At 40.6% G+C, this 27113-nt stretch overlaps 2 protein-coding genes across 9 annotated transcripts in view; both read right to left on the minus strand.

Annotated features, from left to right (window-relative positions):
• Positions 1 to 23522, minus strand: part of LOC103708528 (DNA mismatch repair protein MutS, type 2) — a 51059-nt gene extending 27537 nt beyond the window's left edge. For 2 of the 8 annotated variants that reach the window (XR_015976470.2, XR_015976471.2), the window contains exons 1-9: positions 22691 to 23522; positions 22462 to 22590; positions 19201 to 19368; positions 19025 to 19108; positions 11981 to 12031; positions 8104 to 8160; positions 7942 to 8024; positions 449 to 578; positions 317 to 376 (exon numbers count right to left, since the gene is read on the minus strand). Coding sequence is in view for 5 of the 8 variants with exons in the window: in XM_039121125.3 (XP_038977053.3) it covers positions 317 to 376; positions 449 to 578; positions 7942 to 8024; positions 8104 to 8160; positions 11981 to 12031; positions 19025 to 19108; positions 19201 to 19368; positions 22462 to 22590; positions 22691 to 22933 (1005 nt within the window). In the remaining 3 variants the exon portion in view is untranslated. The remainder of the gene's footprint in view (positions 1 to 316; positions 377 to 448; positions 579 to 7941; positions 8025 to 8103; positions 8161 to 11980; positions 12032 to 19024; positions 19109 to 19200; positions 19369 to 22461; positions 22591 to 22690) is intronic. The other 6 variants (XR_015976472.2, XM_039121125.3, XM_039121129.3 and 3 more) reach the window with 6 other exon arrangements.
• A 1828-nt stretch (positions 23523 to 25350) lies between these two features.
• The window catches only part of LOC103708507 (AP-2 complex subunit alpha-1-like), a 31275-nt gene continuing 29512 nt past the window's right edge, over positions 25351 to 27113 (minus strand). The window contains exons 26-27 of the mRNA XM_008793467.6: positions 26004 to 26083; positions 25351 to 25928 (exon numbers count right to left, since the gene is read on the minus strand). Coding sequence (XP_008791689.2) covers positions 25769 to 25928; positions 26004 to 26083 — 240 coding nt within the window. The 3' untranslated portion in view covers positions 25351 to 25768. The remainder of the gene's footprint in view (positions 25929 to 26003; positions 26084 to 27113) is intronic.

Consider the following 27113-nt stretch of genomic DNA (forward strand, 5'->3'; position numbering starts at 1 on the left):
CAAGAGAAAATTTTAGGCTCTTGATATGAAGACAAATTGCTGAAAACTAAGGAAGTGCTCTGGAAAACACTCAAAATCTTATGGATTGAGTACAAAAGCAAGGGCAGGCAAAAGTGGACAACAATTAAAAAACATGTAATCCAGGAAATTAGATACATTATGCATACCATAGCATTAGCTGGTCCCAAAGAATCTCACCATAATCAATTGCAGACAGTAGTAGGTCTGTACATTTGCGGATGGATGTGCAATGTAGACATGATTCTAAATGCTATCATGAAGGTTTATAAGAGAAAAAACATTAAGAGTCACTTACAACATCAAGCCGAATTATGGTGTGCAACAAATTTTGGATGTCATCAAGTTCTGCCAGCATCTGTAAATAAGAAATGGAATAGTCAGATAAAATCATAACACTATCAAAAGCATAATGATTTGTTAAGCTTGCCTGAACCTTATCAGTTAACCTTGACAGCACATCTTCCTCAGCTCTGGCCACTAAAACTCTTGCTTGTTGAAACTCATCATTTAATGGAACAGCAACAATTGGCTCTATTATACTTCCAACACCTGATCCACTAAAACACATGATCTGTATCAAGAGAAGTGACACTTAGACATTTGAATAAATTATTCATGTTAACATTGTAGACCAAGTTTATAAAAAGGAACTATGCTAGATTCGCAGAAGCATAAGTTGAAAAGCCATGTGAAAAATAGAACAACTGCTGTCCACTTGACATCAGCTCTTCATTCCCTAGTTCCATCTTGGTAGGAACAACATGTTTCATATTACTTCTTTTCTTTTCTTTTCTTTTTTTAAGGAAATCTTCATGTTAAAATAGGATGAGAAAAAGATGCATGGTCAGCCCTAAATAAATGGGTTAACAGTTGTTAGTAATAATAATTGTAAGTTTGTAACAAAACCTTTCAAAATGCAAGTTCTTAACACCATGGTGCTTTATTCCGAAATTCAGCAAAAATAGATAACCAACCTTTTTTCTCAGTTATTTGGCATTTGCTCTGGAATTTCTATTTTGACTTCTGTTCCATGCTCAATCCAAATCTTTTAACATTGTAAGTATGTATATCCCTTTCTCAGAAACATGTTTAGTCTTTAAATACAATATCTGCACCTAATCTAGGACCCCTTTGACATATGCTGCAGACTTCCAATCCATTCAACAATTTTTCTATCCTCTACTTGTACTTTTTTTGACCTTCTATTGATGTAACAATCAAGGTACACCATCTCAGTACTGGTGCCACCCTATTACTGTGTCGGTACACCTAGTACGAAGGCTGATTCGGCATACCGAGTGTCAATACACCCTCTATAGTCTATATTGCATACCGGTACCGAACCGGTATGGTACAGTGCACCCGGTATACCATAATAACAACTCTAAGTTCTTATTATCTTACAATAGAATCCATGATTTTTTTTTCCATGCTTTCTAATTCCTTGGGAAAGCCAAGAACAAGGAGCGCATTTCATGCTCAAAGTTGCTGCATTGATTATAAAGAAAAAAACTTCTGATGGCATTTGTAACATGTTGGAACAAAAAAGTGAACTTTATAAAAATCAGCATTATGATGTTTAGTTACTTGGACTAAAACTAGCTCAGTTAAATTTCTTTTCACCACTTTAACAATCTTGAGACACATAAGCACCACATCCACTTTGCAGGCAGATTTAGAAGATACACTGTAGTGATGGGCATCGGGCCGTGCCGGGCCGGCCCGGCCCAGGCCCACTGGGCCACGGACTAAACGGGCCGTGCCTGGCCCGGCCCGCTTCGTAGCGGGCCGTGCCGGGCATGGCCCGCTCAGCGAAAAACCGAAGCCCGGCCCGGCCCCAGGCCCGTGGATTGGCGGGCCGGGCTCGGCACGGCACGAGACGGGCCGTGCCAGGCACGGCCCGTCTCGGGCGCAAACGGGCCGTGCCTGGCACGGCCCGTCTGGAAGGAGGGGAGAAAATAGCCGTTTCCAACGGCTATTTTTGGTTTTTTCCCAAAATACCCCTCCCAACAGTCCAAAAACGGCTAATTTGAGGGGTATTTTGGGGAAAAAAATTTTGGAGTCCTATAAATACCCCTTTCCTCCCTCATTCTCACCACACCAAACCAACTATTCTCTCCTGCTCTACTACTACTATTTCTCTCTTCTAAAGTGCTCTTCTAGCAATTTAATTTTTAGTTTGCATTTAGCAAGTGTTCAAGTGCTACACAAGAGGAGATTCCTGTTGAGAAGAGAAGGTCACTCCTGTTGAGAGCACAAGAGGAAGCTCAGAATCTCGGCTCTACCTCTGCCCTCTGACCCTCTACTCAATTCCTCCTTGTGGTTAGTTTTTATTTTTTGCATTCATCAATTTAGATATGTCATCTTTTGAGTAGAGCTGATCAAAACCGGGCTCGGGCCGGGCTCAGGCCGGGCTCTACAGCAGAAATTAGGCCCGATGGCTATGCCCAGACCCGGCCCGGCCCGACTGTCGGGCTTAAATTTTTGTCCAGGCCCGACCCAACCTTATAAATCTGGTCCCAGGCCCGACCCGAGAGGCCCAACCCGACAGGCCCGACCCGACAGGCCCAATTTTTTTTTTTTGTTTGGAATCTAGAAATGGGCAAAAATGGCCCAACAGCTTAATGAGCTCTCTAAAACTAGATGTATTTTTCTATCTTTATTTTATTTCTCCAATGATTAATTGGTTAATGTTAAGGATATAACTAGCCTATTTCAAATAGATAGTGAATAGATAGTGTTGGTGGTGGTTTTAAACTTTGAAATTTGGATATATCTACAAACATTAAAAAAAAAAATTGCATTTTCAAGCCAATAGAAAGAAAATAAAATGTATGAAACACTATTGTCCAGCTGAAAATTACAACCTAACAATAAAAACTACAAACTTAGACAATTACATATTTAGACAAAATACAAATTACATTGTCCCATTAACATTATAACAAACATGCATCTTTGTGCATTCAAAAGTAAATGTAATCATAATTCTTGAAGCCACTTTCATAATAGAAAACTGTAGAAGAACATCCTTGCATCTTCTAACTTTCAAAACCTACAAACACAAAATTGAAATATTAGCTATTGTTAATGATTGAACATGAATAATTAAAAAAAATAAAGTTCCATCCAACTGGAAAAAAAAAGGATCAGAAGTCCATCTCAGGGAGAAGAAACCAAGAGGAGAAAATTAAAAGAATCTCCACCCTCCAAGAAATCCATCTCCAATCCCCCGATCTTTCTTCCTGATGGCTGGAACTGGAGCAATGTGAGGGAAGGAAAACCAAGAACAAAACCAAAAAAGAGAAGGAGCTGGAGCTAGAACTCGTAGCCACCTCCCTCCCCCCCCCATCTCTCTCTCTCTCTCTTCCATCCTGGAACTCGTAGCCGGGATCGAGCTCGAAGAGGAGGAGGACTGCCGGCTCGCACCCGGCCGTCACGGCGGCGATGGTCTCGCGGAGGCGGTCCACGCAGTCGACGAAGTCGAGAAGACGGGGTAAGGAGGAGGTCCTGGATGAGAGGCGGAGGAGGCGGCGCTGGAGGGACTCCACGAGAGCGAAGCTGCGGAGGAGGGAGAGGGCCGGGGGGACGGCGCGGTTGATGCGGGCGTGGAGGGCCTTGGTGGCCATGGCCTGCGACTGTAGCGGTGCCACCGCCTCGGTGACCGCGTCCAGGGAGTCGAGGCTGAGGGAGAGGCGGGCGTCCACGGCGGCGAGGCCTTTGTCCATGCGGGCGGAGGCACGGAGAATGGAGACGATGTTGGAGCGGGAGGCGCGGAGTGCGGCGATCACCGCCTCGTCGTTGTCGTCGACCGCCATCGTCGCTCGCTGCTCCTCCTGGTGCGGCGGCTCTCCGCGAGGGAGGGGGGGTGCGGCGGCTCTCAGTGAGGGGGGGGTTTAGGACTTTAGTCTTTAGTCTTTAGGGTTTCTCAAAAAAATTTTAATATATTATATCAATGTTTTATGGTCGGGCCGGGCCGAACCGGGCCATTTTTAAAAGTTTCCAGGCCCGGCCCGATTTTTTTGGTCGGGCCGCTTTTCCTGCCCAGGCCCGACCAATGGGCGCTTTTTCAATGCCCAAGCCCGAAAATTTTCGGGCCGGGCTGGGCGGGCTGGGCGGGCCAGAAGGCCCGTGATCACCTCTACTTTTGAGGAAAGTCATTTTGGCATTCCTCCTGTTTCTGAGGGAGAAGAAACTAATCCCCAACCCCATGTTCCTAGTTCCTCTAGAACTAGTGAACCGAGTGGAGATCAAACCTCTTCTCGTAAGAGGACTAGTGCTGTATGAAATGAATTTGATAGAATTATGGTTGATGGAGTCTGGAAAGCAAAATGTAAAAAATGTGCCAAACTTTATAGTTGTAGTAGTAGTGGGGGAACAGGCCATTTAAAAAGACATCAAGAGAGTCATAGGATGCATGATTCTCATGCTCAAACTCAAAGTACCCTTAATATACAAGGGGGATCACTTGTAGGTAATTTTGCATATAATCAAGAAAATCAAAGAAAAGCACTTGTAAAATGGATAGTTAAGGATGAATTACCTTTTAGTTTATGTGAATCTTTTAATTTTGAAGAATATGTTCAATTAAACCTACAACCTGCTTACAAAAGAACTAGTAGGCGTACATTTAGAAGAGTAGCTATGACTAACTTTTTAGCAATGAGACAGTTTAATTGAAACACTCTCTACTTTAAATGTAAAAATTTCATTAACTTCTGATATTTGGTCAGCATCTGTAGGTAGTAATTGTTTTATTGCCATTACTGTTCATTATATTGATAATGATTGGCAATTAAATAAACGCATTCTTGCTTTTCGTGCTTTTGATTTTCCACATTCTGGGCAACAAATTTCAAATGTCATTTATCAAACTGCATGTTCATATAATATTAATGATAAAATTATGTCTATTACTTTTGATAATGCATCTAATAATAATTCTGCTGTTACATTATTAAAGGACTCATTGCATCCCATGTTAAATAGAAATTTATTGCATATTAGATGGGCATGTCATATCCTAAATCTTTCTGTTCAAGCTGGCATGGGCATGATTCAAGATGTGATTTCAAAAATTAGAAATGCAGTTTCTTTTATTCATGCTTCAAGATCAAGACTTCAAGAATTTAAGGAATTATGTATAAATCATGGTAAACGTTTTAAAAAATTTAAACTTGATGTAATTACTCGTTGGAACTCAACATATAGCATGATACATGATGCATACCCATATAAAAACTTATTAAGTGCATATATTAATGATCGTGGATTAGGCTTTACATTGACTGAAACTGATTGGAATAAAGAAAAAATTTTGAAAGATTTTTTGCTTAGTTTTTATAATGCTACTAATGCTCTTTCTGGTATTTATTATCCAACTTCATGTTCATTTTTACAACAAGCATATATAATTAGTCAAAAATTTACAGAACATAGATATGATGATGTTTTAATGCCTATTATTGAACAAATGGAATCTAAATGGAATGAGTATTGGGACAAGATATGTCCTATGCATAACTTAGCTGCTGTATTTGATCCAAGAGTTAAATTGAATGGCGTGCTAATTTTACTTGATGCATACTGTGAAAATATGATTCAAGATCCTGAACCTGTTAAAATTGAGGTAAAACAACTTCTTTATGATATTTATGCTATATATGATGAAAAAATTCGTGGATCTAGATTCTCCGTACAAAGCTCTATTTCTTCTTCTAGTAGTTCTCGTTCGTCATCTATTTTTTCATTCATTGCACAGAGAAAACACACACATGCTTCAAGTTCATCTTCATCTTCTTCATCTTTAAGTAGTGAACTAGAATTTTATTTACGAAATGATCTTCAGTCTGCATATGATGAAAATCAAATAGAGAGTCTAGATGTATTATCTTGGTGGAAGAGTGTTAAAAATCAATATTCTGTTATGTCTGCAATTGCACGCGATATTTTAGCTGTGCCGATGTCCACAGTAGCATCGGAATCCGCTTTTAGTGCAAGTCGGCGTGTTCTTGACGAAAAGAGAAGTAGGATGACTGGCGAAAAGGTTGAGATGCTTCTCTGCTTCAAAGATTGGTTGGATGCTGAGGCGAGACTTCAAGATAAAGGTGGACATAATACAACATCCTCTGATGATGATGATACAAACACTACTGAATAGTGAATACTGAATCACTGATGATTAGTAAGATTTCTTAATTTTTTATAATTGTACATTTTTATTTTTTTAATTGTTAAAGTGAGTCATCTCTATTTTTTCTCCTTTCTTATTATATTCTGGAGGTCAGACCAAGGTCCAAAGTCCAAACCTCCCTTCATGTACCATTTTGATTTAAATTAATAAACTGGTAGGGGTCTATGCCAAACCCCCCACCATTAAGGTGGCTTTATATTAATAAATCCTTAGTTTTCAATATTTATTAGTTTATAAAAAAAAATTATTTCCATTTATTTTAAGGGAGACGGGCCGTGCCTGGCCCGGCCCAGGCCCGGTTCAGGCCCTTATGGGCCGTTCCGGGCTGGCTCGCGGGTCGTGCCCGGCCCAGGCCCTTATGGGCCGTGCCGGGCTAGCCCGCGGGCCGTGCCGGCCCGCGGGCCGCGACGTTCTTGGCCCGCGGGCCGTGCCGTGCTTGGCCCGCGGGCCATGCCAGCCCAGGCCCTAATGGGCCATGCCGGGCTCGGCCCGCGGGCCAGAAAATGGCAACCCAGCACGGCCCCCTTTAATGGGCCATGCCAGGCACGGCCCGGTACTGTAGCACGCGGGCCGTGCCAGGCACGGCCCGGTACTGTAGCACGCGGGCCGTGCCAGGCACGACCCGCTTCGTGCCGGGCCATGCCAGGCCATGGGCGGCCCGGCCCAGTGCCCAACTCTAAGATACAGTCCACAAAATTAGTTACAAAGAGTAAATACTTGGTGGATGCGGTACCTTTAGCATGAATAGGTAGTGGTAGAAAATGTGCTACAAATTGGAGAAAAATTATAATCTAAATAGGTATACTAAGACTGTATGGATGAAATAACAACAAACAAAACTGCTCGACTCTACTCTTTAATCTATCACTATGCAGAGCAGAGTACAAAATATGGTACGCATCTATACAGTATGATAGATCAAGGATGCACTTGTTTGGTCCTTATGCAGTTGTGCTTCAAATCACCGAGAGCCTGGGGGGAGGAGGGGGAATACAGTAAGTAGGTCTCACATGTCAACTCAAAGGAGAGAGAATGGTAGGAGTCGTAGGACCATAAGAGAAATAATAACCCACACAGATTTTTAAAAAGCTAACCACCACTGAAATCTAAATTAAACATCCAATCCTAAATTGATCTGCACTACAGAGAAGCATAGAAAAAGAAGGTTGTTGGGCCTAAAAACATGAAAATATTCAGTTTTTTTTCTTTTTTGTGGGAAAACAAGAGTCTCACTTCTTAAAAAAAGCTAGACTATGCATCCAGTGGTGAAAAATGGATAGTTTGACTAACATGAATAATGCTTATATTTTGACCACTGGAGATCTCCAAATCAGATTATTTTTTGATAACAATCAGTTTAGAGAGTAGATCACATCCAACAGCTTGTTTCACCAATGCTTGGACCCTAGTCGTCCAATCAAGATCGACTTTATTCGGACTACTATATGGGGAGTGGGGACCCACATATTAGCTCTATATATATGCACATATGTGTGTGTTGCTTAGCCAAACACTTAAATATCGAAAAAATGCCAGCAAGAACAAACATTGCAACGGCCAACCTTCATCTTGAGACTGCATTAATGAAATTTATGCTTTTCAGCTGAACAAATATTTGCACACACAGGCACAGCAAGACACAGCAGACACTAAGAAATGCATGGATAATACTTTTTTTGATGAATGCATGGATAATACTTAATGCGCATGGATAATATTTAACACACCTGGACAGTAGTAATCCATTGAACGTTGTAAGCTGATCAGCCATCACTTTCAAGCAGCACCTGCCATTAACAACACAAACTTCCTAAAGCAAATCGTGAAGGATGTTCACTACTTACCCATGCAAGATGCAAAAGGAAATTTTGCCAATATTAAGACCATACCAAAGTGGATTCTTCATTATCATTGTTCCTTATTAATTCGACCAATAGCTGATATAACTGAACAAACAACAGGAACAATCAGTAGCTGGAGAGCTAGTATCTGCAATTTAAAATGAGTAATCATGCACCAATATGCTAGATAACAATATAATGCAAGTCAAGGTGTAAAATACCGATACCAAGATGCCTATCAGTATTTCATTAGGACAGTAAGGTACTGGGGCAGTATGGTCCCAATGCGTAGAATAGTCCTGCATGCTGGTACTATATTGAGACATATTTTTTGTATTTTTTTATTTTTAAATCTTCATTTAAAAGAATAATTTTTAGTGAATATTCTTTTGTTTTCCATGTTTCAGTGGTTTTTGAACAACGATGGGGTGTCTAGCACAAGTATCAGTCTCAATCAAGGTCTGTTGAACCGGCCCGAACCGGCCGGTTCAGCACGTACCGTACCGGTACCTGCCCCAACTGGTACGGTTCAGCTATAAAAAAGGATTTCGGCCCTACAAGGGCCGGAACCGGCCATTTTCCGCCGTGTACCGGTGCGAACCGGGCACTGGCCCAAGAGCGGCTTCCCTGCGGGCTGCGCAGGGAGCAACGCGCTTGCGTGGGCCATTTAATGCCACAGACTGTGGCATTTAATGCATCCGCGCGCGGACGCATTGTTTTTTTTTTTTTGCGTCCACATGCAGATGCGCGAGCGGGAATCACGCACCCAGCTCGTGCCCGTGCGCGATTCCCCGCGCATGGAATCGCGCCCATGGCTGGTTCTCGAGCAAGGAATCGCGCCTGTGCATGATTCCCCGTGCGGGGCAGCGCACCCATGCGAGCGTCGCATCCATGCGCGCGTCTCTGGTTCGGGACCGGTTCCAACAGGTACCAAATCGGTACCGTATCGGTACTAGTGCCCACCGGTACATCGGTACAGTCGGTCTGGCCGACCTTGATACTCTCGATACTCATGGTTTTAATAATATTTTAAAAATACCAACAAATATAAATAAAGCATCTCTTTCTCTCTCTCCTCTCTCTCCATCTCACTTTCTTGGTCTCCACCTGTGGTACCCTACGACTAAGGCAAAGTAAAAGAGAGACTAGCTCCGTACTACCTATGTCATTTGGACACCCATTTTTAAGCTATTTGAAAGTGTCACTTGGACACAACTAAGATATGCTGCCGGGCCGGTTCAGCACGTACCGAATCGGTACCGGCGCCAACCAATCTGGCTCGGATATACAAAACGGTTCCAGCCCTATGGGGCCAGAATTACAATGTTACCGAGCTAGAATCGACCTAAACCGACCGATATGAGAGGCGTAATCGGACGAATCGGCTAGGAATCGATGCGAACCGGTCGGTTCGCACCGGTTCAATTTTTTTCTTTTTTTGCCACAGCGCGGACGCCCTATGGCGCACTGTGGCCTAAATTGATTCAGTACCGGTTCGAACCATTACTGGCGCCGACCGGTACGTTGACCGGTATCGGTTCGGCATGCCTTGGATACAACAGAAGATGGCATCCCAAACAGTTGGACACTCCTAGTTGAATTGTCTTGATGATATCAGTACAAGTACACACTTTTTCTAGAGTGTGATGCAGGAGACCCTTAGTTTTAAGTGACGGACACTTTTAATGAAGTGCCCTTAATTTTTTTTTGACACTTCAAGTAGTTTTAAGATTTTAAAATAAAATTATCAAATCAAGTTTGTTGTACACGTATTGGCTATCATTGAGTACCTTACTAGTGCAGTATGGTTGGTATTGTATAGTATGCATGCTATATTGACACAATAATTTCTCAAACCCAACCATGTTATTGCCCAAAATCAGGCAATCAGTGTCAGTACAACAACCAACTAGACAACATGAGGCGATTTCACTCTATTCAGACTAGCGCAGCTCATATATCGAGCCGAATAATAGTACCCTATCGGTTATGATATAGGTGGTATGGGGCAGTACAAGTTGGTATGACAAACTTTGTTATCAAGATTAAATGGATATTTTAATCAATGTATTATTACACGTTTACTATAAAATTATCACAGTTATACAGACACTTTAAACAAAATCTCATTATATTTTAAATACAAACATATCATGATTAGTTATCATTAAGTATCTCATCACATCTCAAAAAGTAAATTGAACAACTTGCAAACTTTCCACTAATTTATTTGTTAAATATAATTCTTACTTTCTCTTTTTTTTCAAATAAGCATCAAAACACACATACTATAACTTTACACATACATAAATAAACACACAAATATGTAGAGACAATATAAATGGATTTTATATATGTGTTGTCTCCCCATGCCTAGATTTTTGGATATTGCCATGCTTGACACTTGAGGACACTTAGGCAGTAGGCACCATGCCAAATATCTATGTAACATTAGCCACTACTTTTCTTTTTCTCTTAAAAGCACCATCAATTGATCTTCATTGTTGTCAAGTTTTAAGAAGAGCAACCAATGCCTATGGATGTTAGCATGGTTTCAACTACAAGTCGTGTGGGACCAAGGAAGCTGGCACATATTGTGCTAAGCTAGTATGGACACTGGACACAAGGCCAGTATCATGTACAAGAGCTTCTTAGTATCGAGCAAAGCCGATCCGCGTCTACTGATGTGGATCTGGCACAAGCCAATATGGCTTGTTTCGAAGCCAAAATGGCTCTTTAGTTACTTGTTTATTTGTTTGTTTTGAACAGCACAACACGTGTAGCATAGCACAACATGGCACAACATGTGTAGCATGGCACATGGCACATGCATGGTGTATCCATTGGCTAAGCTAGCATGACCTATGCCAGCAGCATGCAAACCCTTACTTCCCATCGTCCTAGTAACATGTGTGTAATGCCTATAATGTGTTGTTAATGTGTGTTTATAGTACCAATCCCCTATAAATTTTTATAATAAATTTTGAGCTTACTTCTATTGTTAATGTGCAAATATAGTTGTGTGATTTTTGCATTGCTAAAAACTTGAGATTACTCAATGCACATGTTAAATATCAGTCAACAAAAATATCTAGACGATAACTATCCCAAATTCCTAAGTTTCAGTTGAAACAATGCTTATTTGATTTGAACATGTATACATAGTATAAAGCAATTCAAATTAATTTATGTCAAAAAAAATGAACAGTATAGCATATCTTAATGAACCTTTTAAAAATGCAAGGAATGCTGAACCAGGTACCGGCCGATTTAGCCCGTACCAAATTGGTTCGGTCTCTAACAGGGTCAGTTCGGGCATAGAAAACGGTTCCGGCCCCTTCGGTCTCTAGCAAGGTCAGTTCGGGCATAGAAAATGGAACCGGCCGGTACAAGAGTGAACTAGACGGAACCGGACCGAGTCCGATTAGATTTGCAGCAGGAGCGCGCTATGGCATTTTTGGCAACCGATTTGGACCAGATCGAACCAAAACCGAATTGGACCAAGCGTCGATCGGTACGCACCTGGTACCGGTTCGGCAATCATTGTTTCTATGCCACCATTCCAAGTGTCAGAATTTGGTACCCTTGCTGTGCCAACATTGGCTAGCAAGGGCATGATGCACATTAGTTTGCTTTGTGGTAAATTTTCCAAGCCATATATAGTTTGAAAGGAAATCGAACTATTTGCAGCAAATCAAATTGGATAATCTGAAACACAGAAATAAATTGGTATCCGTAGTGGTCCACTAGTGGTGTTAACCAGTGCTTGACTGATGCCCAATCTGCAAGTGAGACATGCAGTATCCATACCCATATTAGTCAGTTTGGTATGTGGGTTGGGTCCAAAAATTACCATCCTGATCAGAGACAAACCAGGATTCTCCATATAAAGAAGTTAACTTTAGATATAACATATGTAAAATACCTTCCTTTCAAGGGCACGAACTTGATCTCGAGATCTTTTGAGCTCAGGACTCTGAAAGAACAAAAACATAAACTTTTCAATTAAACTATATAGAATTATGTTGTACAACTAGTATATGCAAAAATTTAGTAATTGGTGATAGTTTATCAAAAAGGAAAAACAATGTCAGTAACAGTGCTTTTGTAGAGTTGATGATTGCTTCACCAATATATTTTGAGAAACCAAAGGTTTAAACTACATAGATAACAAATTGTTCTTATAATTCTTGCTAAAAGAGAATTTGATGTAATAAATACATATATATATATATAAAGAGCTTCTGCTTATGTTCACTTGAAAAAAAAGAGCATCAAAGTTCTGACACATAAGCAAGGTCAGCATGTACGTAGCCACGCAAATATGCTTCTCAGAAGTCATTGACTTAATCTCTCAGAATTCATTGACTTAATCTCTAGGTGCAATTCGAGAGTCATGTGGCTCGGATTAGGAAACTAACAGTCACATGCACATATGCTGATTGAATGAGATCGAATCGATAACTTCACTAGAGGGGAAAAAAGATTATGAAAGTAATATTCCACATAACTTCTAAGCTTTCATAAATCATAAAAAGAGACCATTCGTGATACTTCTTTAGCTTTAATCACTTTAACATTTCATGTCATAATTGCATCAATCCACATACACTACAAAGATAGCGAAATCTGCTCCCTTCTTTATAAATATAACATTAATATGCATACTAGTACACAACAAAGTTGTCAAAAAGCTAAGAACTCATGATTAGTTGCGAGCTAAGCAAGAACACAGATTCTGGGCCCATAAGCTCATCTTGAACCAGGATAAATCTAGATTACCAAAGTTAGCTCAAGCCTAGATATGATGGGCTTAGCATAATTCAAGCTTGGCCTCATTTACATCGCGTAATTTTACATTCAAACATATAACATAGAAGTGAAAAGGAATTCAAGTAAAAACATTAACTATGTTAATTAACAAGTATATTTACTTTTTCATACTTTCAAACAAGGTACGCTGAACCGGTACTGGTAGGCGTACCGGTCGCCTATCAGACCAGTTCGAGACCGATTCCGGTAGGAACTGGGGGAACCGCGCACAGGGCGCTCTGCCCCACCGCGGGGCATTTTGCCCCGAGGGAGCGTGTGGCCCAAAATCCAGTAGGAACCAAGGGAACCGCGCACGGGGCGCTCTGCCCCTTTCAGGCCACGCGCTTTCACACCCCAGCACACGAGCGTTGTAGTTAAAAAAAAGGTACCGGTGCGAACCGGCCGATTCGCATAGGTACGGGCCGGTACGAGACCGATACGCAGCTGGTACGCATGCGTACTGATCGATACCAGCCTGAAAATAGCTGGAACCGGTATCCAGATAGTGGATACCGGTTCCAGGCCAGACCGGTCGGTTCGGCAGACCATGCTTTCAAAACTTTTCTTATGATAACGATCATATGTTCTGATATATATTTAATGGTACAGGGCTCATGTTAGCCTGATTTAATACATACTGAAATATTGAACTGAGGCAACCAAAGCCCCTCCACAACACCCCACACCCCCACACCCCCGGCCCGCAAAAAAAAAAAGAGGAAAAAGAAAAATAAAAGAAAGTTAAAGAGAAGAGATAAGATCCAGCATTTGAGCCTCACTCCTAGGATTTAAATCCTGACTGGAGCAACAAAAAGCTCTAACAGCTCTTTGACAAACCTAATATACAATTATTGTTCCCATGAATATAACTCTACGTTTCAGACATGTATCCCATCAGATTCTCCTTTTTTTATCATCTCCATACTTCACTCTCACCAGCGAAAAATGCAGAAGTGGCTTGTGATCATGCAATTTCAATGAAGACTCACTCCAGTAAAGTTCCGCTTATCAGGGTCTTCAGATTTTAGAAGATCAAGATCATCCATATATTTGATCTATTAAGATGAGCATACAACTAAATACTTGGCGAGGTTCTGTATTTTTTGGATGCAGACCCACTAAAAAGCACCAATTATAAAAGTTGTTTAGAAGACTACTTATCCATGATATAGTTCATCAACCCTCCTGCTCTACCCTACCAGGACTGAAGCATCATATATATGAAGCATATACAATTTTTCAAACAAAAATGAAAACATGCGGTAAAAATCAGCCTATAGCATTACAGGATCCATCATCCTTAACAGCAACGGCATAACAACTTCATCTCCAGTGTAGCCTACAGCATTTATTGGTGGAATGATATGTTTATAATTGGGGCCAAATCAGCCTCTCCAACATGCTTCAATTCAGGTTTAGGCCTTTCCCTGTTGCTAGCAGTACTACATAAATTTGAGCCCCTTCCTTTGCCAAGAAGTACTTTAGTCTTTGTTGCACTTGGAGACACCATCTTTATTGGTTTCCATATTGCAAACATTGATGCAAGTCTAAGCTTTGTTCATGTCACTTCCCCTCAATTTCCCAACTTTACCACATCCACCTCAATGTCATCATTGTTGTTACTTACTGTAAGTTATGCAGTTGCTACATATAACATTATCTTGTAATATGTTTTTCTTCTAATCCTAATAGAAATGCAAGATCTAGACCTTCTAAGCTAGCTTGCAGCAACTGCTCGAGACAATGTATTACCTTCTTGAACTTGCATAACTTACAAAAACCCTCCATGTAGCTTGAATCCTAGCACCGGTGTCATGCGATTCCTATTCACTCAGAATGTCTTCTTAATCTTTAATTGAAGTTCTGATATAAATGTTATAACTTATAAGTATCTGGATAAAGGTAAATATCCTACTTTTATGGATTTTCTCATATAAGTAAACATCTCATGAAGGATGTCCACCTCATCCACCAGATCTGCAGTTGATTATAGTGCCCAACCTTGATTGAGAGAAAAATACCCCAAACATCAAGAAATCCTCAACAAAGACTCTTTTCATATGCTTGGAGGAGGGAGATAACAATTTCAATATTGGGTCCATATTTAGCTTTAAGCCCTTGAACCTCTTCAAACTGAAAAGAAAAGAACAAAAAGAAGAAAAAACCCCACTCCCGAGCAATGAACCTTCTTAACACAAAGCTACAAGTTCAATTTCTCATGGAATACGGATGCCTGGTGATCAGAAAAAAATAATCTATAACTTCTTTCATTATAAAATCTAAGACTGATTAATCATTTGCAGGATGTTTTCGCTCCGTTGTCTTAGAAAATCTTTCTAGGGAAATCTCACTTTATATAATATTATTATAGCCTGTATTGCAACTAGGTAAATAAAATGGTACAGTAAGGTTCAGCATACCAAGTGTTAGTATAGTACAGTGACAGGTACGGTATGATACCGACCAGTACCACAAACCTTGCTGACCAATCCCTTTTCTAGAACATGACAACAACAATAGATAATTAGATATTGTAGAAGAGAATTTGTAGGTTAAAGGGAACTTGTAGCCCAAAACAAGACACTAATGTTGGGACAACCCCCTAAGCTAAGGTCTCTACTAGAAGCAAGGGCAAACTTTGGATGTACTTCTAATTCTGGAGTCCACTAAGTGTTGAATTAAGTATTACTCATAGAAGCTAAGGAGAAACAAATTATAGATTTACAGAGTACATACGGGCTTATTAAAATTATAAGAAGGCTTACAGTTAACCTAAGAAGACAAGAATTGTTAGACAGAACTTATAAAAAAGGAGGAAAAAGGATGGTTAAAGAAAAATCATGGATTAAAGCTTTAATATAGAAACTAGTCTTGTTGAAAGAAATTAAGGGATAAAAGATTTTTGAGATAGCCTTCAAGATATACGAGGAAAACCCGGCTTAACTAACATCTAAACAGTAACCGGAAAAACAACGAAGAGGGACAGATAAAACAGAGCCACCACCACTGTTTGACACGGAGTTGTCATTTGGGGCTAGAGTCATCAATGTAACTCACTCAAATACCACCAATTAAAAAGAATCTTTTCATTTTTTTTATAGTTTGCATAAAATTTGACACCCCTTAACAACTATATATCAAGACTTAAGAAGCGTCTCAAAACTGGTACTAAATAATTAGATTACTTCCACCTATTAGGAGCCTTTCATATACATCCATCATAAAATATGTCACCCATACTAAATGACCTGTATGGTTCCCAAAAAACTCAGATTACAGCCCAAAAATACCTGCAGCACCCCTAATTGTGTCCAGATTTATATCTTTAGTAAACAAATTTGCCAGAAAGAAGGATTAGTTCCTTATATCCAACCATGCTTTCCATGTTTCAGTGCTCAGAGATCCTTGGAACTTAGCTTGCTAGATTCTTTGAGCTTAATTTGTCTACCCTCAGACTCCAATTGAATAAATAGACAGTACTAGCACATATTTCCTAGAATCAAATGGCTTATAGGTAGTCATTCGATATAGTGTCATTGGGGCTAGAGAGAACTATCACCAATTAAAAAAGAATCTTTTCACTTGTTGTTTTAAATACATAATTTGCATATATTTAATTTGCATAAAATTCAACACAACTTTACATCTATATATCAGGACTTCGGGAACAAACATACCAAACTAGTATTAAGATAATTAAATTACTTGCCATATAATAATTTAGGAACCTTACATATACACCATCATAAAATATGGACTCATAATCTCACACAAACTAAGCAACCTGTATGGTTCACATAAAACTCAGATTACAACCCAAGAATACCTGCAGCAGCTCTAATTCTGTCCAGACTCATCTCTTTAGCTTAAAAATAAAGTGTCAGAAATAAGAATTAGTTCCCTGCATCCAACCATGTTTTCTCTTTGTTTCAGTTCTCAGAGATCCCTTGGAATGTAGCTCCTAAATTCTTTGAGCTTAATCTGTTTAGCCAAAAATAGTTTTCTTTCTGGTAAAGTAGCTTCCAAAACCTAATGGCAGCCCCTCTTTATTCAAATTGCCACCCTTAATGTGGTGGCCACTCCAGTAGGGAGGCCAAGTTAAGAGTGAGTAGAAGGCTCTCAAACATCAATGAATTGTATGGTGATCTCAAAGGCCAACTAAATAAAGAGAATAATGCTAGTCAGAGTGCACAACTTATGCATGCCAGAACATCCTAAATGTGAAATAGAATATCCAATGAAAATACTTGGTCTACCCTCAGACCCTACACTGGAATAAATAGACAGCACTAGCACATCTCCTCCAATCAAATGGCTTTTAAATAGTCATCCCATATGGTGATTCCCACAGTCTGCTACGCCGGTACCGGGCACCATACTGGTTGCCCAACAATACGAGTCAGTACGGGCTAGCGTCGTGCCGTGCCGGGCCAGGCCTATACGTCAAGAGAGGGCGAACGTAGACCGTAGGAGAAAAGAAAGAGAGGAGGAGAGAGGGAGGGAGAGAGGAGTCCGACGAAGGGTGGCGGAGGTTGGCACCCAGGCAGGACGCAAGGCCGTGGCAGGGTCCTCTGTTTCGTTCGAAATAGAGATCTGACAAGGGCCTCCGCGTCCTGCTCGGGCACCGACCTCCGACGGCCTCCCTCCCTTTCCCTCCCTCCCCCACTCACTCTCTCTTTTCTTCTCTTTCCTTCTCCTTCTCTCCCTCTGGCAACAGCATCTCGATTTCGTTGCCGGAACCGTCCTGGTCCACTGCCGGTACAGCTTGAAATGCCCCGAACCGGATGGTTCCGCCAACCCTGATTTCCTTAGCTGACAGGCCTTCCCAATCAGCATTATGCTCTATTGTTTTCCTAATGCAATCCAATGCATGTGCCCTTTAGTCCTTTGGTTCTTTAATATTGGCTCTTTGTATGATCCAAAGACAGCAGAACCGGTACCGAGCACCGTACCAATTGCCCGGTAGGACAAGTCGATACGGGCTTGTGCCGTACCAGGCCGGGCCTGTACCGACACATCTTCTACAACGGGAGAGAGGAAGAACAAGAGAGGAAAAGAGAAAAAGCGAGGGAGGGAGGGAGAGGGAGAGGAGGAAAGAGAGATCGGCTGGGCCGGCTCCGTTCGAAATAGGGGCCCGGAGGCGAAGCCCCGCCTCCGCATCTCTCCAGCCTCCGCCTCCTCCGCACGGAGGCTCCCCGGCCTCTCTTCCTTCCTCTCCCTCTCCCCCCTTCCCCACTCTCTCTCTCTCTCTCTCTCTCTCTCTCTCTCTCTCTCTCTCTCTTTTCCTCTTCTCTTTCTTCCCCTCCAACAAGACGTCTCGGTTTCAATGGCGGAACCGTCTCGATCCGCTACCGGTACGACCCGGGATGCCCCGAACCGAGCGATTCGGGACGTTTTGCAGACCTTGGGTGCATGACTATGATCCTTTGTGCATTTGATCATTTGATCTTATCTATAGGCTCAGTCACACATGTTCTCTCAGATCAAAATAATTCAAAAATAGTTACTCCTTGGTCAAGTATAATACATAAATCTGGTGATTCCTTAGCTGATTGTCCTTTCCCGATCAGCATCTGTCCTTAATTGTTTCTTTGATGCTATAAGATGGATTCTCATTTCATTGCTTTGGTTCTTTTGCATGATCTTTTTTGCATTTGAACTTATCCTAAGACACAGAGTTGCATAAGATAAATCACTAGAAGCCTTAGACATTGCTCTCGTTCTCCTTTTTCATGAATATTTCCGAAATACAGTGTTCCCTATTATTTTATTCTACTTCACAAGATCCATTATATGTTTGGCTTTAATTATTTTCTTGTGTAAAACTAATTTTTTTGAGACTTGAGAGTGTTTCTATCAACAATGTGAACTGCAAACTTGTGAAACAAATCGGATTACAAGAAATTACATAACTTTAATCAGATAAAAGTTTCCAAGAAGTAGGTTGACCATTCTGAAAGTAATGGGAAGCTAATATACATAGAAGGCGAAAGTAGAAAAATCATGAAATATGATCTATTGTTGCATCTCACTTTAGTGTCTACCACAAATTATTTCTTGCAGTTTCTAATTAATAGATGATACAATAATAATCATATGCTATTTTCTCCAGAGAATAAGCAGCCAAATTTTAGGACAGGGGTTTCAGGAAACAAACTGCACTATCTTTGACGGAGCCATCTTCATCTATCACTTGTTGCACCAACTTTGCAAATGATCGGCTTATAGCAACATCCATTATCTACAGTTAACTCAAAAAACAAAGAGTTAACTATACGCACAGCAGCAACATAATAGAAATAATATAGAGTGAAATATCACATAAAAGCTTACCATTTCTGAAAGAGGCATAAAACGGTTGTACCAATTTGCATTTTCTTTGACTGCTGTTTTCAGAGTAATTTGCAGATTTTCAGCAAACAGTATGAGGCTAAGAACAGCTATTGCTTCCCTTCCATCTAACAGAGAACCTCTAGAAGCACGATGAATTGCTGATTTTACCTTTGAAGAGTGACCAGATTAATAACAACAAAATGCAAGCAATCACTGATTAGTGCAGCAGGTGATGAAGCAAAAGAGTAGACAAATTCTATAATCATTAATCACCAAAACTATAAAATGATAGCATATAAATATTATGACATTGAGAAGTTTGACTGGAATAGCATTCTAAAAAATCTAGCTACATAAAATTGGTGTATATATAAAGCTCTAGATAAACCACCTGATATGACTGCCATTACCAAAGAAAGGTCACCCCTTAGTATTCTATTATTATTTTTCTGAGGACTATTCTACATGTATGCACAATGTACATGAAATCTAAAAAATAAATTTAATAAAAAATATTTGTATCGAAATAGAAAAGATTACAAAGGAGGAATTGTTTATATGGAGAGTGTGGGCTTCTAAGGCGGTTCATGGAGAGCAAAGAGAAGAGATTATGATGAAGGGAAGTTTCTATCCTTAAATTTGAATTGATTCTATGCTACTGAGAGAGCTGTATATTTTACCAATTTTGCCCATGGACACGATCTATACAATATAAAGATTAAATAGAAAGATGAATTGATTTTCCTATACGGGCAAATTTGACAGAACCAAGGACTTGACTCATGATTTTTATTACAATATAACTGTAAGAGCTATTTGGTCTTTTTATTGGTGCATTAAAAGCCATAAAATAGTGCAAGTCAAGATACGTTGTCTTGGTACCGGACCCCATACTCGTACCATTCTATTATAATGTCGGTATGCCCCATATATGAGTCAATTCGGCGTACCAAATGTTAGTACACTTCCCGTACCGCATACTAGTTCGGTACTAGTTTAATACGGCACCATCAGTACACATTAGTACCGACTAGTATGGCAAACCTTGGTGCAAGTTATTGCAAAAGAGCTCCACAAGCATAAAAAATAGCCATGAATGTGAACCTAGACAATTCGACAACAGAGTGCAATTCATTTACTTCAGAAAGGAAAAGTTTAACTGGAATATGAATATATATACAAGTAATACTTTGTCTTAAACCAGTTCATTCAGCATAGGATGAAACGAGCATGTTACTGCCAGCATAATCTGCCAAATGGAACCATTGTTTCTATCCATAAAACTGACTAAACATCTCAGACAGAACAAAATGTTAGAGAAATATTTTTGGTTGAAACCCGGTAATACTGAGGGTTTACACCTTACAACAATAGCAGGATTTCTAAAAGGTATATAATTTAATTGCATATTTATTACTGTAAGCAGTAATGGTGATAATTATTCAAGAGGAGCAGCACAAGATTCTAGGAATTAAATTAAGAATTGTTTGAGGCAACAATTCAACATTATAACCTAAAGCAAAGATGATGCCAATCACCTACAGGATGGCACTATCTCATAAGCAATGGCAAGGGAATACAGGCTGATAATAAATGTCAATCCTAGTGATGAAGGTGTTTGAGTCACATGGTTGACATTTTCAGGCCAGGAGAACATCATAGCAATGCAGATATGCAAGTAGGAAAAGTAGACAGCCTAAACTACATGAATGTCAGGGAAAAGGAGACGGGTTAGTCTTTATAGGATGCCTGTTGCGCAACTAAGGGAAAAACAAACCTCAAAATGGTCCAGCTTCAGATGATGGACAAAATATGGACAATTGAGGTCAAAAAAGAAATTCTGGAAACTATTTAGAAGGTAAAGGTTGAGAATTATTATCTTAGGATTCCTTTGAGTTTCCAGCAATGGAAAGACAAATACATAGAGTCCTCAAATCTACAGAGCATTTTCAGTAGTCACCAGCAACCAGTTCATTATATTTTAGCCTATTCAGCAAAAGAAAACTATTAGTGTAGACAGAGAGGATCTTACTGTGAGGATTAATCTAATGAGAGGACCCATCTAATGATGGTCAGATACCCAGTTACATACTATTAAAGCTTCAACATGGTCCAAAGTTAAATGTTCATAACCTTAATATGGTGAAATTTCAGGAGCTAGTGTTTTACTGAATGCTTTATCTCATTCCGGCTTAACCTAATATTTAGAAGACTTACACCAAAATGTGGGAAACCAAACACCAAGGTTGCAGCAACACAAACTCTACACCAAAAGGCATATGAATAATTGACAATGTAACAAACATTTTTGTTCTCTAACATACGTACATACATGCACGCACACATGCACATGCACACACACCCGTGCACCCACCTGCACGCACACGCATGCACACACGTGCACGCACACGCATGCATGCACATATATGTATGTATGTATATATGTATGTGTGTGTGTGTGTGTATATATGAGATTGCCTTACCTCCAAAAAAAAAAAAGCATGCTAATTGGCCTAATTTAAATTCCTTCTTGGGACCAAGAGAAAAATATATCATTATCCAGGACAGAACATTTTTGTCTTTCAAAAAAAAATCATTCTGAATTTCTGATGTCCCACAGAAACCAATCTCTTCAAAGTTTAACATACAGAACAAAAAAAAGGTGAGTATTTCAATCCACAACTGGAATATGACTGTCTTCCTCTGCAGATTGTAACATAAAGCACCACAAGAAGCTAACAAATCGTTGTTTCAAGGAAAAATGATGGGTGCAGATATGCTCAAAACTATTTTCATTGAAGGAATATATGCTTAAAAAGTGTTATCAAAGGCTATCAGAAACGAATGAAATGCAACTAAGAAAAATTTTCAAAATTAATATTTAACGTTCTTCTTCAAGATTCTTCAAGGCTAGGCTAATTGAGAAAGTGACTTGGGAGTTGGGACCTGATGACCGAGAATTGTATTCAGTTATTTTTATTTTCAAAAGGGCGTTTTCTTGATTTTCTCAGGTCATAAAATGATCGAACTCGCGTTCTTTAGAAGGGTTCGTTGGTAGCAGAAAAGAAGGGTGTAAATACATATCAATTTGAAGCATCCATATGCAACTGCACGCTCTTCAAGTTCGCTCGTTGATGGAACAAGCGTTAAGGAAAAATCTAAAAAACTGTTAACCTAAAAAGTTCCGAAAAAGAAAGAACAAAAGGAAGGGCAAAAAAAAGAGTAAGAGAAAAGAACGAAAGAAAGAAAGAAAGAACTCACCAAATTAGTATCTATACAGGCAAAATCCATCCCACCAGCACCATACTTGATCAGTTCAATGGCAGCGGAGGTCTCGTCCAAGAGCTTCTTGCTCTCCTCGTAGCTCACATCTACCGACCAAAGCTGCGCCTAAGGCATACCAGGAAAAGAGCAAACGGTTCAAGAACCAAGAAACGCGTGCGGCGCGAGGAGAATGACAAGACCGAGGGAAGGGAACAAAAGAGGAGACCTTGGTCGCTTCTCGGCCCAAGGCCGTGCCGGCGAAGGAGGAGACGGAGTCGCAGACTTTGTCCCATTCCAGGAGCCTGAGGCTGTCGGAGATGGCGGCAGATTTGGGAGGGCGGCCGGCGGAACCGACCTGAATAGGGAGGAGACTGGCGCGGGGGTGGAGATGAGAGGCTCGGCGGTCGGGGAAGGCGACGGCGGTGGCAAAAATTGGTACAGAACGGGAATCGAGGGAGAAGAGGAACATGGGAAGGCGAATCGGGTTAGCGGAGAGCCGTTGGGTGGAGGCGAGGGAAATCTTGATACGATACGAGCACGTCCGGATAGGTGGTGGAAGTGGCTACAAATAGACTGGGGCATTACGCCGTTATTTCTACGCTAAATGGTCGTGCCGCTGAGCGGCGAGACTGATTTTGCCGTGAGGTTGTCTCAGTTTTTAAGAAATTTTGGTTCAAATTCCATCATCGTCCGTGTTGAAATCTAGCCGTGCAGAAGCCCACCCGCAATTGTAAAGCACGAACCACTACCATCAAGGCAGGAATTATTACAAAAGGTGCTATTCAGCCAGCTGGTGAAGTCTAAATTATGTTATCATCGGCCCTTTGGGTTTGTGAGGTTGGGGGAAGGCTATCCATGGAAGTGAGACCACCAAAATAAAAGTACGATCTCTAATTTCTGATCCACCTAATCAAGGTTGGGTTTGGGGGGTATTGGAACAAGGCCATTTATTTGTCTTAGCTCGCTGAGCAGGGATGCGCCGTGGATAACCCGTCACCCGGTATAGCTTCACCACGCGTCAACTACCAGTATTAATGATAACTTGAGACATTAGCACCGAGAACTATTGATCCCATCTTTGCATGCATATTTTTATATAGGTATCTGAAAAAATAGCGTTTTCGTTTATGTGATCCAATCTATTACTCTTATAGGTAACATGTAAGAAATGACAGATAGAAGTCATCTTCGGTATCAGAACAAGGCCGAGAAAAGATTTGCAAATGTTGAGACATGAATCATTTGTCCTCTGAATGGGGGAATATTGGTTCTGGAAATGCCTTCAAAAGATATGCAAGGAAAGTATGACAACAGCTCACACTTTTTTTGGGTAAAAAGTAGGAGGGGAGTGGGAGGGGCAGAACTCCACCCGCGTAGTTTCCACAGAGAATGTTCGATGCGGATCGCAAGTTTCCACATGCCCTCCCCAACCCGTGAGAAACTTCACTGGGCCATCCACGTGTGAGTACGTCACCCTAGCGCCACTTCAGTACTGATGAAAAAAAAGCATATCCACACAGAGCCATTCGGAAGTGAGGCATGCGGTCCCCTAATTTAATTGACACCTGCGCGTTTCGAATCCGAACAACTCAGGTGGAGTCTAAGCCCTCTTACCACCAGGCTGCCACCTTGGCGGCACAGCTCACACTTTGAGCTTATGAAATGAATACAACAGACAAAATCGAGACATTGACAGCAACAAGATTGGGACCTGAATTGACAAGGCCCAACAGATTCTAATTCATATGCTCCACTGACGGAACAGAGCAATAAATGAGTACGCACCCTAACTTACCTAAATTACCTTATGGACTGTCATAGTTAAATTATTTTCACCTTCGCTTTAAGGCTCGTTTGGTTCACGGAAAGCATTTTCCCTCCTACGAATATGATTCCTACGAAATAAATTCCTAGGAAGAGAATGCCTAGGAAAGTACTTTTGATATGTTTGGTTGACCATGGGAAAGTAACAAATTTCCAAAGTGCTTATGTTTGGTTGGTCATCTAATTTCCTAAAAAAATTATGTATAATTCCTATTATGCCCTTAATAAAAATTAGATCTTTAATACCTCTTTAATGTTTCTTTAATGCTGAAGGGCCTTTTTGGGAAAAAGTAAAAATGAAGTAATTCTCACCCCATGGAAAAGTAACTTTCCTATGTTTCTCATGAGAAAGACTTTCCCATGAAATGTGGGAATCATATTCCCATAGGAATACAACTTTTCCATCTCTCTCCTTTGAAAACTCTAACCAAACAAGAGGCATCTCATTACTTTTCTGTTGATCACACTCCACCCCCCCCCCCCCCCCCCCCCCCCCTTCTTATTGCCATGTGTCATTTCTGTTGCCTTCTTATGAGGCAAGTCAGCAGCCTGGTGTAACTTCTTGGCATGGAGTAGAACATTTTGTTCCTCCATACCTTTTCCAAGCTCGGCATCAACAAAGTTCTTACAAGAAATTAACGACAAACAGGCGTACCACAAATCTTTACTCAAAACGAAAATGAAAATCTGCAATATGCGGTTGGGTGAATGATGGTAGGGAGAGCCTCTGGGTTCAGTTATGCACCTTAACTAACAATCTGCAGCATTCAGTAATGCAGGGACTTGCTGAGAACGTTCAGTAGGCACAACTTTTCACTCCCCAATAAACACACACTATGGGAGAACCCTGTAACCTCTTGGCCAACAGTTGAACGCTGCAGCGTGAAACTGGGACCAATGAACCTGAATAACAGTAATATTGTTTTGCAACACCTTAAATCACTATATACTTCTTCCAATGCAAAAATGTAGATAAATGGTTCAGGTAACTGATCCAGATTTCTTGGGTATAAAATTGCAAGAGAATAAAGGTTACACATCTCCACGAGAAAACCAATAATATGTTCCAGTTTGCTCTACCCTTATTAAATACATAAAAATATGGAATTGATGTCAAAGAAAGCATTTACAGCGGCCTTTTGCAAACAGTGAATCCAATACATTGCTAAACAGATTACAAATATTTGACCACCAGATCTTAGGGAAAAGGGATTATATTAAAAAAAAAGGAAAAAAATTTCACACCATGATAATACCTCTACAGAGGGCCTGGAGCAGTGGCCCCAAAGAATTTAACACTTCACTGGAGAAAATCCAACTAGAAACCAAGTTAATCACAATGAGCTTGCCTTTGCCCCGCCAGCACTGGCACTTGCAGTCCTCTCCCAAGCATCCTTTCCTCTCCAACAGGACTTTTGCTGGTCTAAGGACATTCTCTGGAAAATTAAATGAGCACATCCAAACACAACCGCTTAAGATGTCAAAGTAGCCCAGCAAGCATGACACCAGGATCAGTATATCCTGCTCGGGTAATTGGTGATTGTGGTTGTAATGCAGCTGCAGCAAGGGCAGGAGAAGGGGCAGGGGCAGGGGTTGGTGTGGGGATGTTGATCAAATGTTCCTTGATAAACTCCTTCAACCTGTCATAATGAACGCTTATAAAAGTCTGCTAGTGGGACAAACCAAATAAAGGGAGAGTCGAGAAAGAGACATACTCAAATGTTAATGTTGGATCTCCTGATGCAATAGTTATCCGGAGCTGGGTTCTGTCTGATGGATCTGTTTCAACTCTAATCTGGAAAAAATTAAAAAAAATCTATTAGATAATAAACTAATAGAACTCCAATGTGTAGGATAGAACCATTGACCAGAAAATCAACAACTCATTCAAATTTAAGCTCGACTTGTTCCACCTTTAATTATAGTAGGCTAAGAAATCAGGAATAGAATGCTGCTTAGGGAAAAAGAGAACACAGTAAAAACTCAATGACTCCTCTTGATAAGAAATAAGCCCACTACTCTGAGACTACAACAAAGACCGCACATGCAGTCTGCTACTCGTAACATAAACAAAAATGCATAGAACAATAGGTAACTTTAAAATTACTCAAGATAGCAACATTATTCATAACATTTAAAAAGTAAACAGACTATTTTTCTTTGACAAATAAACCAGAAGCAACGAGGATAAACAAATTGCAAAAGAAAGCATAAAGTGAAATCCCAAAGTCCTTATCGGCATACATTGCAATAGATGGGGCATCCCAATGCTCGAGGCTCCCGCCATTGCAGGGTTAGGGTCAGATGTAGCCTTATCCCCATGAGTTTAGAGGTTATTTCCATATTTCGAACTCATGACACCTAGGTCATAATGGAGCAACCTTAGCATCGCTCTAAGGCTCATCCTCTATGCATTGCAACAGATAATTTTATAAAATTGGAAAGCAGCAGGGACTGCATGTAACCTCACACTTAAATGTATCCGAAAGAAAGAGATCCACCAACATCTAGCACTGGTTTCAAAGCTTCCCCTAGGAGAAGGGGATGCCCTCAACATCCCAGTCACCAATTTGGATCCAGGTTAGCCCATGGGTAGGGGGAGGTTATTCAATTATACAGCCCAACACTATTGCCTCTTGGGTGTTTGGATCCCCCTCCCTGCATTTTTTTTCTCCCCATTCTTCCCTTCTGCGCTCACATTTTACTCCTCTTTACAGCTGCCATTTCACCCAAAAGTGGCACATAACCACTTATTGCATGCCTTTTTAACCCACCAACATTTTTGCCACACCAGCAAAAAGAAATGGATAAGCAGCAGCAGCCAA

This window comes from Phoenix dactylifera, chromosome 3 (assembly GCF_051530095.1).
Source record: "Phoenix dactylifera cultivar Ajwa chromosome 3, Ajwa_hap1_PhDact_Kaust_v1.1, whole genome shotgun sequence".
NCBI lineage: Eukaryota > Viridiplantae > Streptophyta > Magnoliopsida > Arecales > Arecaceae > Phoenix > Phoenix dactylifera.